The sequence below is a fragment of the Pinus tabuliformis genome, chromosome 3_1, assembly GCF_031772625.1.
Source record: "Pinus tabuliformis cultivar Carrire ecotype Pingquan chromosome 3_1, CPIR1, whole genome shotgun sequence".
NCBI classification, from domain to species: domain Eukaryota; kingdom Viridiplantae; phylum Streptophyta; class Pinopsida; order Pinales; family Pinaceae; genus Pinus; species Pinus tabuliformis.
In genome coordinates this window covers 717810111-717827283 of record NC_142301.1, presented here as the reverse complement: position 1 = coordinate 717827283, position 17173 = coordinate 717810111, and the positions used below count along the sequence as shown (strand labels likewise).

Here is a 17173-nt window from a genome sequence, read left to right as displayed (position 1 = left end):
ATAGTTTTTGCTGCCAGTGACCCAGCAGCTAACTAGCAGTTCCCTCCAGGAATTACATAGTTTTGGCTGCAAAGCTCCTGACCAGTTCCTCCAAAAAATTGTGTAGTTTTGCTTCCAAGCCCCACTGCCCACTCGTTCTGGAAACTGCACAGATTTTGCCTGCCCGACCTCCATGCAACCCGAATTGTTCCCCTAAAAAACTGCACAGTTTTTTCCTCTAGTTGGGCCAGATGATCCGGATTTAAACAGGAATGCAACAAATTACAAATATAACCATACATATAGAGATACATCAGAAATAATACTTCATTTCATTACTGTAAAATACTGAAATATGCTTACAAACAAAAATGGATATAAACCAGCTAGGGCGATGGTAGCTTATCTCTGAGAAGAGATGTGGCAGCTACATGCCTCTGAACTATGTTACAATGAGGCTCGAAGGCCTATTTATTGATGAGAAATAATGGAAAACCCTAAACATCCAAAAAACTAACCCTAGAAGATGAAACGCCAAACTATGGGCCCTGTTTGGGTAAATTGGTATATCAACTTCCCGGGGTCGTAACTTTGGCATACGATCTCTGTTTGACGCGTACAATAGGTCGTTAGAAATATCTATCTGAGCACTACAACTTTGGGAAGAGTAACATTGGTTCATATACATATGTTTCTCCCACATTTCCCAAAAAACGTCAATTAGGGCCTCAAAACGGCTCTGGAAATTCAGGACCCGAAAAACTAATAAAAATAGTAAATTGTGCTACAATTAAGGAAACTGAAAAACTGAAAGAGACAGTTGTCGAGGTCTAAGGGGGATAGGTGGGTAGCCACCAACATCCACCACGATCATTCCTTCCCCCTTAGGAAGCAATGGTCCCCATTGCGTTGAGTTCCTCCATCTGCTGAACTTGGTCCCTGGTGAGTTGTTCTGAAATCTCTGATGTGTCTAGTAATGGTGGGAAGCATGGTCGAGGGAGGTCCACATTAAACACTTGGTGCAAGCGAAGGAATGTAGGAATGTTGTGCTCCAAGGCATTGTTTCCCATAGCCTTGGTACTGGTGTGAGGACCATGTCGGAGTGGTCAGAGCTTCCGATGGGCTCTTTTAAGGCGTTCTTTCTACAGATGCAACCATACTTTGTCACCCGCCTGAAACTTGTGTGGTACCCCTGTGGGTGAGGAGAAGTTATTCATGTGTTCTTTCATGACCATATCCCTATGTTGTTGCTGCTGCGTGGAGGAACCCTTTGCGGGGATCATGGATGTGGCAACAATCCTCCCCTTACTTTGGGAGCGAACCAGATAGAAAATGAATTTCCTAGTCTGAGAGATGAGCTTGCTTCCTTTCTTAGCAGTCATAAAAGAGGTGGTGGTAGGTGGGGCTACTTCCGATATCCTGTATAATGAATTACCCAAAGTAAAATAAGGACGTGAGGCCTTGACTCATACACAACATGTCGCCTCCATAAGTATGGTTGGCCTAATAGTACTTCACAAACATCAAGAGGTGCAAAATCACACAATACCTCATCTGTAAATGGCTTGATGCTGTAGGGAAGGTGACACTGCCGAACTCGGAGATCTTGTCCTTGGTGAAGCCACCTGATACTATACGGCTGTGAGTGTTGTGTAGCCGGTAGGCTCAACTGCTTCACGACCTCTGCTGAAATGAGTTTCTTTTGGCAGCCACTGTCAACAATGAATTACAGCGGCGAACCCTTCACCCACATTTGTGAGTGGAAAAGACATTCCCCCTCCTCTGGATCTTCGGGCTCATTCTTCTGGATCTTGGCAGTGGCAACAGTGGTGTTGGGCTCTGCGTCAATGATCTGCTTCCCTTTTCCATTCCCCTTGTCAGGTTCTGACTTAAGGTCGTAGCATGCATCGGATTTTGAAGCCTTAAACTCGGCCATCAAGGACTGCTTGGTCCGACACTCACTTGTGTTGTGAGTGGGGCTCTTATGGAACTCACACCATTCTCCTGTGTCCTTCAACTTTGTGATGTTGTTCCTTTCTGTAGGTTTGACGGGTTTTCTTGGGTTGCCCCATCTTGGCTTTGTCCTTAGTTCTACGATTTGGGGAAGCCTTTCCATTGCTTTGGATTCACAGATCCAAAGTCTTGCTTCCTCTGTTTAAACTTTTGCTCAATTTTTACAACATATCAGTACGTCGTGCCAAGCGAGGAGATGTTCAGGAACTCCATCTCTTCCTAGATGTACCTGTGTAGGCAACCACAGTATTTGAGTACCAAATGTAGCTCAAAATCCTTAATACCCAACTGTGTGTGAAGGGTATGAAGAATGTTGGTGAACTCTGGCACATCTTGGTCCCTTCCCTGCCGTAACGTGTTCCACTTTATGTATTTGTCCTCATAGCTTTTGACAGGGTAGTACTACTCCTCGACGGCATCCGGAATGAATTCCAAGTGGGTGTGACTGAAAATAGTGAGCCTGTACTTTCATCCTTCTACTCACAGTAGGTTTCCCACTAGTCCTTGACGTGGGGGGCTACTTTGAGAGAAGCGAAAATAATCTTTTCCCGATTGGAAAAATCATGAATAGAAAAATAACCCTCTAGCAGATTTAACCATTTATCTACAGCATTTGCGTTTGTCTAACCCTCGAATATGGGGATTTCAAAATTAACTTGTACCTTAAATGATGTGGCGTTTCCAGAGTAGCTGTTGGAAGCCGATGTGTCACCTCTGGGTAGCCACTAAAGGGTCTGGGCAAGGTTGCCCATCATTGCGTTCCTTTGCCACTCGAGGGCTTCTTCGAGCAAGATTTTGATAGGATCTCTTGCCCCCTCATCTTTATTTTCATCCGCCATGGGAGGCCATCGGGATTTGCGAGGCTAGTCTTGCAAAGGTTCGACCAGTTGAAGCCCTAATTCCTTATATCTTGACCTCGTTGGGGACATGCAAAGAAAAACAGAGAAAGAGAAGATCGCTTTGATACCGTTGATCCAGATTTAAACAGGAATGCAACAAATTATAGATATAACCATACATATAGAGATGCAATAGAAATAATAATTCATTTCATTACTGTAAAATACCAAGGATAATTTTAGGGGCGAATGTTCGCCCTTTTGCAAAATTGAGGGGTTTTAAATTTTTAGTGGGCGAATATTTTGTATCATAGTACATTTTTACAAATCACCTCAAATAGACCACCTTATTTTAAGGGAGAGGGTAAAAAAGGTAAATTTAGCCCTTGAAATTAGGACTTACAACCTTCCATTCGCCCATTTTCAAGAATAGGTTTTATTTAAGTGAATCCATTCACCCATTTTCAAGAATAGGTTTTATTTAAGTGAATCCATTCACCCATTTTCAAGAATAGGTTTTATTTAAGTGAATCCTATGGGCCAAATACCATATTTATAAAAGAGGTATGGTAAATTAATAAAAATATAAATAAGTGAGAGGTATGATAAATAAATAAATAAAAAATTATATTTACTCCATAAGTCACCTTATATACATGTAACGGTGTAAACAAATAAAAATATAAGTAAAGTGGAGGTATGGTAAATAAATAAAACGTCTTTTTATACTTACTCAAACGGTACGGTAAATAAATAAAAATATAAATAAACTAGACGTATCGTAAATAAATAAAACCTCTTTTTATATTTAGTCCATAACCCTCCTTCTATTTATGAAGGCTCAAGAAAGAGGTTTTATTTAAGTGAACCCTATGGGCCAAATACCATATTTGTAAAAGAGGTATGGTAAATTAATAAAAATATAAATAAACGAGAGGTATGGTAAACAAATAAAACATTTTTTTTTATATTTACTCCATAAGTCACCTTATATTTACAACACTCAAAAAATGGGTTATATTTAGGTGAAACCTATGGCCAAAATACTATGGGACAAATACCATGGACAAGATTGTTATTAATACCATGCAAAAAACCATTATTAACCCTAATATTATAATTAATAAAAATAAAAATGGCACATGGTATTGACCCATGGTATTCACCAAAATGGCACATGGTATTGACCCATGGTATTCACCTGGAATGTAGCCTATTTAAATGGGGGAATTAAACCAGCATGTAGCCTATGCTAAGATTCACTAGGAATTTACAAAGTTTTATTATTTAGTGAAAGACTCGCCAAGATCTTACAAGATTTTATAATTGAGTAAAATATTTTCCATGCCTAGTGAGAGATTCGCCAAAAAATTATATATACATATTATATTATTGATAAAATCGCCTTCCATTTTTCCTATATACCATGGAGATTCGCCCATTTATTATATTTATAAATTTAGGGGGGGTTCTTAAAATTTTCCCTGTAAAATACTGAAATATGCTTACAAACAGAAATGGATATAAACTAGCTAAGGCGATGGTAGCTTATCTCTGAGAAGAGGTGTGGCAGATACATGCCTCTGAACTGTGTTACAATGAGGCTCGAAGGCCTATTTATTGTTGAGAAATAATGTAAAACCATAAACATCCAAAAACCTAACCCTAGAAGATGAAACGCCAAACTGTGGGCCCCGTTTGGGTAAATTGGTACATCAACTTCCCGGGGTTGTAACTTTGGCATACGATATTGATGCGTAAAATAGCTCGTTACAAAGATCTATCCAAGCACTACAACTTTGGGAAGAGCAATATTGGTCCTTGAAACCATCTTGCTCCCAGATTTCCCAAAAACGTCGTTTAGGGCTTCAAAACAGCACTAGAAGTTCAGGACCCAAAAAACTGCTAAAAATAGTAAATTGTGCTACAATTAGGGAAACTAAAAAACTGAAAGAGATAGTTGTGGGTGTCCATGTGGGATAGGTGGGTGGCCACCAACATCCACCTTGATCACTAGACCTCGCGGACATTCACTGTCGATCCGGATTGCCCATCTCCATCACTCAATGACTGTTGCATTGTTTTCATCAGCAGTTCCCGGAGCCTCCATCCCGCCTCGCAACCTTCTCACCTCTCCCAGTGACCTGCATCTGGAATGATCGTGTATCATGGTAGACTAGGAGGTTTTTGGATTTGATGTCTTCTCGTCATGAGTGACTATAGGAACATGTACACAAACAGACATGGCGCGACGATGAACGAGATGAACGAAGGGGAGAACATGCAAAGGGACAGGTTCACCAACAGACGAATAAACGATGCATGCAAAGAGATGTGCTCGCGAATGGATGATCATGAAAAGATGTGTTCGTGGACGGATGGATGAGAAAAAATGCAAGATGTGCTCATGGACGAACGAACGAACAAACATGCACCTTTCTCGAACAGACGAACATATCAAGCCTTCCAACATACAAGCAAGGACAAACATGCAAAAGAAACATTAAAGCGAACCAACGACCATCGAAGACTCCATGCACTTTGCCATGTGGAGGTGAAGTTGTGACACACCATGAAGACATCCATCACCCAGCAGCATTACAGCTCGACATGCACACCAGCAACATCACGAATGTACTAGCACTATCATGTCGAGTCATGTCATGAGTCATGCCATCCACATCTCTACTGTGGGCCATACTGTCTATCAATGTAATGTAACGTGGAAATCCAAGAGACCCACTTGTTGTACAAAGATTCATGTAAAGTCAAAAATTCATGAGGGTATTCGAACAACCACAAGGGTTAGTTTCACCCTTGGCTATAAATACCCCCTCATTTGTACATGCAAAGGAATTTTTCACCTCAGCTCCTCCCACATAGCCAAGAGAGTCTATAATATTTTCTTGGAGGAGTAAGTAATGGCTCCAACGCCCCTCACACAGGTTAGTGATGTATGGTGTAATGAGGTGTCTTGGAACTTTCTCTTAATTCAGAAGCCTGCTAATAGGCTGATGAAAGGAGATTTTTGGGTAAGGAAAAATCCCTTTTCATATTAATTTTTTGATCCTGAGGCCTATGGGTTATAGCCCACAAACCTATCAGAAGCATTCATTTGCGCTTAGGCCTTGAGGCTTTAAAATCTGGGACCATACAACATATTAGATACACAGGATTACACACGGAAACATGGAAACCCGTCCTGAAAACCGTTAAGGCTGGACTTCAAATATTTTACGCCCGCATTCATAAATCACCGGGTCTGTGCATCAAAGACACCTCCACAACGCTACTCCTTCCTTTTGTCGATCGTCGATCACTCGATCTCCACTGTCCATTTCTTTCTTCGATCCAACAGCTATCGATGCATTGCTTCATCGGCATTCCATCGCGCTGTCTGTCAGCCCTTCACCTCTGCGATTAAATCGTGACCGTCGATCTGGCGCTCGATCTAACGGTTGTCACTTAGCCTGATCAATCAACTTGCCCGACAATCCTCCACTGTCGATCTTCCTCCATTAGTTCAGATGGCTGACATTGATTTTAGGTAGACAACAAGCACGAGGATTAACAACCCGATAAACCAATTTCCTCTCTCCACCTTTGTGCTACGTGTCAAATGGTTAGTGGAATCGGGTGCCCAACCTTTAATACCAGTTACCACTGAGAGCTTACCTGAAATACCATTCTTGTGGTGAAACCAATTCCTTCACGCGCTAACTCTCATGCATCTAAGCTTCGTGATGACTGTTGATCCATAAGATCGACGGCTCAGATCTACTTCCAGTCCTCTTCACCTTCCGCCATTACAGTCCGTCGATCTATGAGATATGTTGGCTACTGTGCATACTCACATTCGTCTGCCATTTGATGGATTTATGCCTCATCCAGGGTTCCTGCCATACTCTGTCTTCACACAAAACACTCATATATAACAGTCAACTCGATATCTTGGATCGCCATCGACCCTACAGTGGTTGATGGTCGATCAACACACTTACAAATGAGATTTAAGCCATCAAGCATATATATATACAACAGAACTGAAAAGGACATAATACACAGACACGCGAAAATCCATAGAACACATAATCTATTCATTATACAATATTGAATACAGACTAAGGCATTTCAGCCTTAGAAACAAGTTCCCTCTCGACTACATTTTGATTACTCTCGGCTTACACAAATTCTATTTGTTCTCTATCTATCTCTCCCTATTAAACACACAGGTTCATCATATATGTATATATATATATATATATATATATATATATATATATATATATATATAAGGAAACATTGGATCGAATCACTGTGAAGCATCCGATCATATCCTTTCCGAAAATCTCTCAACTAATCTCTCTATATGCATACATATGGTAGATTACATTTAATTAAGTCTTCTAGAGACTTATCGCTTCCATCAAACTAGCTCTATTATAACAGAATTTGTCCCTTCTTTTTCTCCGATGGTCCTCGCCCTCCTTGTTCCACTTTAGGTTCCTCCTTTAATGAAGAGTGTCAGATGCTCCTGCATCAGACTCTCGAGGCACAAAAATTTATGACCTCCTCGTCATATGCTTCTCCTTGTCCTTAGCAATTCTACCCATTTCCCAGTGGAACTGCCTTCATGATCTTCTGTGAGCTGCAACCAACCTCTGTAGTAATAGTCTTCCTTTGCTACATGATACCTCACCAAGATTTCTCCTCTGAGCTTTAGTATTTTGGCATATTTCTCGTTCTCTCCTCTCGAACCAATTGAGCACTCCTTTCTCTAGGTTGCTACGAGTCTTCTCACCTTCTGCTGTCACTATCTGCACGACAGTAAAGACCATAAACTCACCATACTTTAAACAAATGTACCTCTTCTCCCTCTGCTTGCAAACTCTTCCTCCTTCTCACAGGAAATCTTCTTCCCTTAACCTTTCCTTGCTCTGATACCACTTGATGAAAGGATATTTTGGGGTAAGGAAAAATCCCTTTCATATTAATTTTTCGGTCCTGAGGCCTCTGGGTTATAACCCACAAACCTATCGGAAGCGTTCATTCATGCTTAGGCCTTGAGCCTTTAAAATCCGGGACCATACAACATATCGGATACACAAGATTACACACGGAAACATGCAAACCCTACCCGAAAACCCTTAAGGCCAGACTTCAAATATTTTACACCTGCATTCATAAATTGTTGGCTCCGTGCATCAAAGACACCTCTGCAGTGCTGCTCCCTTTCGCTAATCACCGATTTCTCGACCTCCACCATCCATTTCTTTCTCTGATCCAACGGTTATCAGCACATCGCTTAATCAACATTCCATCGCCCTGTCCGCTAGCTCTTCACCTTTGCAATTAAATCGTGATTGTCGATCTTGTGCTCGATCCGATGGTTGTCGCTTAGCCTGATCAATCAACTTGTGTGAAAATCCTCCATCGTCGATCTTCCTCCATCAGATCCGATGGTTGACATTGATTTCGGGTAGACAACAAGCACGACGATTAACTGCTCGATAAAATGGTTTCCTCTCTCCACCTTTGTGCTACATGTCGAATGGTTAGTGGAATCGGGTGCCTAACCTTCAATACCACTTACCACTCAGAGCTCGCCTCAAATACCATTCCTATAGCGAAACCACTTCCTTCGCATGCTAACTATCATGCATCTAACCTTCGTGATGACCGTGGATCCATGAAATCGACGGCTCAGTTCTACTTCTGGTTCTCTTCACGTTCTCTTCACCTTCCACCATTACGGTCTGTCAATCTATGAGATTTGACGGATACTATGCATACTCACATTCGTCTGCCATTTGATGGATTTATGCCTCATCGAGGGTTCCTGCCATAATCCGTCTTCACACAGAACACTCATATATAAAAATTAACTTGATATCTTGGATCACCATCGACCCTACAGTGGTCAATGGTCAATCAAGACACTTACAAACGGGATTTAAGCCATCAAGAATATATATATACAACAGAACTGAAAAGGACATAATACACAGACACGTGAAAATCCACAGACCACATAATCTATTCATTATACAATATTGAATACAGACTAAGGCATTTCAGCGTTAGAAACATGTTCCCTCTCGACTACATTTTGATTACTCTCGCCTTACAAAAATTCTATTTGTTCTCAGTCTATCTCTCCCTATTGAACACGTAGGTTCATCATATATATATATATATATATATATATATATATATATATAAGGAAAAATTGGATCGGATCACTATGAAGGATCCGATCATATCCTTTCCTCAAATCTCTCCACTAATCTCTCTATATACATACATATGGCAGATTACATTTAATTAAGTCTTCTAGAGACTTATTGCTTCCATCAAACTAGCTCTATTATAGCAGAATTTGTCCCCTGTTTTGCTCCGATGGTCCACGTCCTCCTTGTTCCTCTTTAGATTCCTCCTTTAATGAAGAGTGGTGGATGCTCCTACATCACAGGCCAACACGTTTTCACACATGTATTGTAACTATTGTAAGACTAATCTTTAACACTTGTGATGCAATTTGCTTTAACTTGTGTTTCACATTTGAACTATTTCACTTGTTGTAATACATAATCTATTAATGAAAATGTGTTGTATATGATGTTAACACTATCTATCTCATGTAGACTACTCTCCCGGACATTGTACAAACCTTTCACATAAAACTTGTTGTAAGAAACCGTTGCACTCGTGTGGACTAATCCACTGAGTGTTATATGTGTTATCTTCCCTTGTGTGTTGTGACTGCCGCATCCGTGTGAACTACTCTGTCAGAAATTCTGAACATCATGTTGTGTTATTTGTTCCTAGTAGATTTTGGACTTCTCCAAACTGACTTTGGACTCACTCTCACCCTCTTCCTCTATAGTGAAAGAACCATTGACAAAAGTGACACTTACACTCACCAGGCACACTAACCTCACTTCTCAAAGACAAAGCAGACCACTCTCCTATGCTGACAAGAAAGAGTTGAGGCAAATCCTTAAGATAGTGGCAATCGAGCCATCATACCGGATGGGACTCCCACACCAAACGGTGTGAGGTCTAGTTGGGACCTCATACCGGGGGGATCCCCTGAATGTTGGCGGGTCCAGCACCGTCAACAGAAGAGAAAAGAAGAGAAGAGTGAAGTATTTTCTATTTTTTGTCCTAAGTGTAAAAATAAGAATCCACTAAGAGAACGTACATAAGATAGTATTCAAGTTTGTTTCATTTGTTCAAAAATGCACGCAACTAAAAATTGTCTATTATTATCGAACTTGAAAGTACTGTACAAAGGAGATTAATTGACCTTTCTATGGATGAAATTGGTGGAAATAATAGTCAATGATTGTATAATTTGGGCCTTGTGATTCATGACCATAATTTTACCTTTTGTCGAAACTTGGGAGTGATCAAATGCCTACTCGATACCTAGTTGATTTCCAATGTGTCCTTGTTTTGGATTATATACAAACATATGGGAAAATACAATTATTCATGAATTTATCAAGTGGTAGCATTGGACCTTTGACTTCACCTATAAGCCACACAATTTATTAGCAAGTATGTTGGGAAAGAATAAGTTCACTTAAACAATATTTAGTTTGATTATATTTTATTTCAATTTTCTTTCATTACCTTGGAATAATTATCTTTCCATGTATTTTCTTTTCTTTAACTAGAATAATTTCATGTTTTTGTACATACTTGATTCTTAATCATTAAAAAAAAATTATTTCTCTAAAGTTTTTAGTATTTTAACTAAGATGACAGAATCACCTTGTTCGTCACAATTAGCCTAGTTTATATTTGCGCAGGCTACATTTCTAGCATGAGGTTCTTGAGTTCCCACACAATCTTCATTTGAGAGTGCATGCCTAAAGTAGAAGCTATATTTTTTCCCCTCAAGGGAAACCACCTTTGGACCATACTCTTAGGGGTACATTGATGTTATTTGGATTATATCTTCTACTTAAATCTAATGATTCATGCTTGTTCTTATATTTCTCCCATTAGTCATATGACCATCTATTCTGATATCGTCTATGATTTCTATCATATAAATTTACCATGGTATATCAACTCCCATGCATTACATATCGAACAAAATTTGAACTTGCAAATGGTACATCATTCATAATCCTTTTAGTTGATCTACTACAATTTTATGTGTGGATTCCTTGCTTAGATATGTTGTGTTGGTTTCTAAACTTGTCATGTAATGTAATAAAGGTTTGGTTTGATATAATGACTCTTCCACAATGTAATAATATTACTATCATGTCTCATACAACATCCGGGGTATACTTGTTTTTATATAAATTTTGTCATTACTAATATCAAATCATACAATCTATTATAGAGTTGGTTATGTATTGTACCACATATCAGAATCATATTGAAAATTTTCCCATTTTTCCCTTTTGTTATCATCCCATTCATTAAAAATGTTGTCCTCACTTATGTTTGGATTTTAAATTGGCATACAACAAGGTTTAATAAATAAATATCAAGAAAGAAGATAAAAGTGAAAATTAGACAAAAAATAATTATATATATTTGTGAGAAGTATGTAATTTTACAAATGAAAAAATAATGAAGTTGCCTCGTTAAAAATGCCCAACACCAAGTTACTATGCTAAAAATGGATATCTAAATAAAAGGACTAAAAAAAATCATACAAGAAATGCAAAATGTGTAATAGAATGGTATTGAGATGGTAAACTTACATTAAATCTCCCTCTCAAATGCTTATAACTACAAAAAATGAGGGTTCCTGTGTCGAAAAGGCTAGATGAACTAGTAGAAGGCCTTATATAATTAATATTAACTTTGAGGATCAAATTAAAAGGTTTCCTTTACGTTTTTCCTTTAATTAATCACCACCTTTACCTATTACTAACTAATGTACATACTAAGTATTTCATGTCCTAGGAGTTGACATATCTAATAGGAGAGAGGTTGTCCCTCTAAGGTAAAGTTATGTGATTTACATAATTAAACAATGTTATGATATTGTTAAAATATAATTACTTGATGACTCATTTTGAGCTATAATTAGGATCCATCCTATTAGAATTTGTGCACTCTGCCTTGGGATCTAAGTATTTACATGGGGATTTATGTACCTTGAAATGATTATATTAGCAAACATTGCAATATTTTTCATCGGATTGATCTATGGAAGCACAATGAATGATGATGCCACAACATCATTTCACATTAAGAATATTATACATACCATTATACATAGTAGGTATGAGCCACCTGGTGGATCATGTTAGGGTGGCTAGAGGTCATTATTAGATAATTTTGCCACATTTTGAGTGACATAGACTCCAAGGGAAGTTATATTTTAACAAAGTTCCTTGAACTACATGAGATTAACACCGTAGATGTACACTGGACACATGATTACCAAATTTATAATAGAAAATTGAGAAAAAGTTAACAAGATTATGATGTTATTGAAATTGTTGTACGAAAATTATAATGTGTTTGACCAGACGTGCGGAATTAGTTAATCAGTTTCTCCTTATGAGAGGAGTGCCTTATTTTTTAGACTTTTTTGTAATAATATGAGGATTTTTCCATGGGTTTGACTTGGAAACATGGTTTGACACTCATTTTTTAATCCTTGCACACGGTTTGAGCTCATGGTTCCATAGTAGCTCACATGTTTCAATATATGATGTTGAGGAAGAATCCATCGATACGAGGAGGGTGCCTCCCTCATATATTTAATGGTTTTAATAGAATGGGAGACTCTCTTTCTCTTTATGTGGTCTATTTTATTATTTATTCTCTTTATTATAATGTTATATACTAGTACTAGTAGAGTAGTGTGTATGAAATAGGCACTGAACAAAGCACTATTGTAAAGCCAATAATGAAGAGAGAGTATGATTAATATCTATTTTGTTTCTTTGTGATTTTATGAAGCTAGGTATTCATATTCAATTTTAATTCCTTAGGGTTTTTAATTCCTACCTTATATGTATATTATAATTAATCAAGTTTGCAATAATTATGCTATATCTACAATTAGTTTACCCTCTCTATGAATTTTGTATAGTCTAGGTTTCTTTAGGTTATGCTTCCCAATTATTCTCAATGAAAATTTGTGGGGACTTACACATTAAATTAGACGACACCTTTTGTAGGAATTAAATAAGAATCCATATCCAATGGTGACACTTAACTTATCTCTATTCTTTTCTTTCCATCTCAATTTTATTGTCCTCCCGACCCTTTTTTTTATGTAAGGGTTGCATGACCAATATTTAGATTTAGATTGTTGTATTCAATTCTTGGAGGTCACCTTAATTAGATAATTAGTATTTGAATTATTTTATGTTAGTTTTTTCTTAAGGGTAATATTCATTTATGATTATCATGAAGCTACAAAATATGTACATAAGTTTCTAACTAGCTAATGAATTCTTATATCTTGATTTAATTTCATCATCTTATGAAAAAATCTAGCACATTTTTCTATTGTTGATGTAATTTTCATGTTTCATAGAGTTTATTTCATCTCAATTAATCTTATAAAAAATCAAAATAATTCCATGAAATTAAACTTTATTTTCATGAATAGGTTTTGTTAACCACCTATTGACATGACATTAAATAATGATAATTTTGAATTCATTTTGATTATAAATTTGTGCTTAAAAATATATACTTAGATATCAACATTCATGGAATTTTTGAAATACTAAATTAAGATAGAAAAACAACTTCACTCATTACTGGTGCACCACATGAAACACTTCACATGCATAAGGAAACGACCTAATCACTTCAACACTTTCTTATCCTACCAATGTTGGATTATTAACCGTTCTTATTTTTTTATCTATCAAGGTTTAAATTGGTGGTACAATTATAATTTAATGCTAAAATGATGATTTTGGTTCACCCTAACATTGGCCTTGTCATGTCTTAATTATTAGTGGTAAAATCAACACCTTGACTTATTTGTTTACTGTCATAATTCTGATGTACACCTTGTTGTCATAAGAATAATTTCTAATAGAACAGAGTTAAAAGAGACCATACATAATAATTATCACTTAATACTACATTTAAGTAAGCACTCAAGTTCACCGCATGGCATGATGATGGACATTCCTAAGGGCAATGGTTTTATGATAATGCAGTCATGAATTTCAAGTTATATCTTGTTACTCACTAAACATTGTGGAATGGGATTGCATCTCAGTAAGTTTCGTGTCATGATCTATAACTCGTAATTAAATCCTGCGAATTACATTTTGGATTTCATTTCATATGGATAAATGATATATGGAGACATGTTTTAAAAAAAAAAAACCATTTACTAGAATATATTATTTATATAGACATTATAAATGTGAAGAAACATTGATTTTATTATATATAATGGTATTCAATTATCTTTTCTAGCCTAATATATATCATACAAGTACACTAATCTGAATTTCACATAATCAAAAGCTGGTCTATTTTAACAATACCTTACCTATTTTAATTTGTTTTGAACTTTGAAATCAGAAGTTACATAGATATTTGGATTATAGAATATATGAATTGTCGAGGTAGTCTCTCTCGTTATTGTAGTGTAAGATAAGGCTACAAAGTTAATAACCAATAATTTGTAACTTATTTTTAAGTTTATAATTTTCAATTTTTAAATAGAATATAAGAATTAAAATAAAAAATATATTATTAATTTTTTTAAAAGAAAAATGTTAAGTAATTATTAGAGTATCTATTTTGGAATATTATATCTATGAAATATTTTTAATAGTAGTGAGGTAGAGTACTGAATATGAAATGAGTCATGATAAAATAGGGGTGAGTGAATTAAAAATTTTATTATATGTTTTTTTAAATTTAAAATAATATTATAGTTTAGTTATTTTTAATGATTTACCAGACACCAAATTGGTGTATGAGACCCCCTTGTCTAGGAAAGTCTACGAAAGCATACATACTCTACCCCCTTTGGTTTTGAACCTGTAACCTCTTAGGAGGAAACACATGCTCTTAACCATTAGGCCCACTCAAGTTGTATAAGTGTGCATAAAAAGTTTTAAAAAACAATCCAATGAAAACAAATTATGGGAAAAAATATTATTTTTTATATTTGAGTTTTTTCTAATATAATTCTATATAGTTAAATAATAATATAAAATTTAATTAATATAATTAAATGTTTCCCTAATATCCTTATAAAATTTATATATAAATAAAAATAAAAATTAAATAATATCATTAATATTATTTTTAATAATTAATTATCTCAATTTATGGCTGATATCTCTATATCAAGGATGATTTACTCGACAACAAACACAAAACGAAGTGTCCCATAATCAGTATTTTAAGATCATTCGTAAATTTTTATAAATTATTTCTTTTAAAAAAAAAAACACATCTCTTCACTTCGCCGAAGAAAACTGATAAAATTAAAATATATATATAATTTGAGTCTACTTAAATTGAACTGTAAAAGAAAAGGAAAAAGAGTAATATGTAAGTCACACAAAATCTGTACTCTCTACAGTGGAAATGGAGAGACATACCATTTGCTGGAAGATGTCCCTGAGAAGCTAGCAAGCTGGCGTAGCGTTGGGAAATGGAGGCGGCTGCACATAGAGGCCAGAAGATAACCCTGGGCACTTTCATATTGCTTGCGACTTCCTCCGTGCAGGACATATAGGGGTCTGTGATGATGAACGTGATGGGTGGAAATGACGGTGATTTTTCATGAGCACTGGTAAGGAGGTCCTCCAACGCGGGGCCTAACTTTTGCAGAGAAAGAAGTAAGTCGTTGGCGTTGGTGGTGCGGCCATGGTTGTCTGGTAAACCATCAGGAATAGACAGAAACCGAATTCTCCATTCTTGCTGCTCCGAGCCAAGATCTTCTTTGGAAACAGGAGATCTAACTTTCGTTGAAGCTTCCACCATGCGTTTGTGTATCCACTCGGTATTGACGAAAGTGACAAAAACTCCCCTAATAGCCAGAAGCTGAGCCAAATTCATAAGAGCGTTAACATGACCCTGTTCAGGAAATGGTACAATCACTGCATGCAGAGCATGATTCATCATATTCAGGCCAATATTGTCAAACTCTGTTCGTTTCTCTTCCCTTAATCCAGTACCACAGTTTCCTGCTCTGGATTTGAGCTGCGAATTATGCACCTACCACAGCGGAGTTTACAATTATAGCGATCATGTTCACTTCTTACTATGCTCAAATAATCATGGCCAACGCATTATAAAAAAATAACACGTAATAATACTTAAAACCGGAAAATTACATCAATTGACTTCTGAAAAGCTAAGTTTCCACTACGTTCCTGTCTGGTTATGTTTGTTTTGATATAGGTATCTATGACGAACTCTGGTGTTCTTATCAAGAAGATCCCATTCTGGCCCATCTAAGCAATGATGTAATTATAACATAATTAAGCAAAATTGTGGGATATGCTTTGGTTGATCGTTCAGGTGACGTCATCAATGACGGGTGGACAGCTAACTTTCTTTTGTTGTTCTGTTCTCAATCTTCAGAGTCGTATATTAGAATCTGCTTCTGGCGAAAATATTTGTTATAATAACACATTTCATGTGCCATGCCTATATTTCATGTGCCATGCCTGTTTAAGAAAATTTTAAGAAAATAAAGACAACCGAAAAAGCATCATAAAGACAACCGAAAAAGCATCTTTATGTCAACCGAAAAAGCATCTTAAATATTAATATTTAAGAAAATAAAGACAACAGAAAAAGCATCTTTTTGGAATTTTCTGAAATCCAACAATCAATGTAGAGGTTGATTGTTTGATGTCTGAATCGTCCTGGAATAGAAAATGTCAGCGTCCCCTTAAACTAATATTTCTTTCTTATAATAACATATTTCATAATGATACGTCACCTATATATATATATATAAATAAGATTTTGGATCCTGAAGTGAAGGCTTCAATTTTTTAATAATATACTAGATATGATAAAGATATAGTTATGTAAAATTTATTAAAAAATATATATATTAAATTTATAGGAAAGAGGTATTTTCTTCTTAACCATATTTCCATTGTTTAGGATTATTTTACTATTTTTCATTCTTCATTAAGGGTGGAGGAGATAGTTTTTATAAGATATTTAGAAGTAAAATGGGAAAATTTCATCTCTCAGTTATGTGCCATGGGTATCACAATTTGCAAGTAGGTGGATAAATTGATATGGTATGGTTAGATAAAAAAAGTGTCATATTGTTAGGATATTCCGACACATAGGATATAGTTAAGTTCAACTTCGTCTAGTGTAGAGTTAGGTATAGAGTTAGGTAA

The 17173-nt window shown here is 36.4% G+C and overlaps 1 protein-coding gene across 1 annotated transcript in view; it reads right to left on the bottom strand.

Moving 5' to 3' along the window:
* The window catches only part of LOC149189283 ((R)-mandelonitrile beta-glucosyltransferase-like), a 54846-nt gene extending 38585 nt beyond the window's left edge, over positions 1-16261 (bottom strand). The window contains exons 1-2 of the mRNA XM_089410174.1: positions 16142-16261; positions 15404-16022 (exon numbers count right to left, since the gene is read on the bottom strand). Coding sequence (XP_089266300.1) covers positions 15404-16022; positions 16142-16261 — 739 coding nt within the window. The remainder of the gene's footprint in view (positions 1-15403; positions 16023-16141) is intronic.
* Positions 16262-17173: the final 912 nt, after the last annotated feature.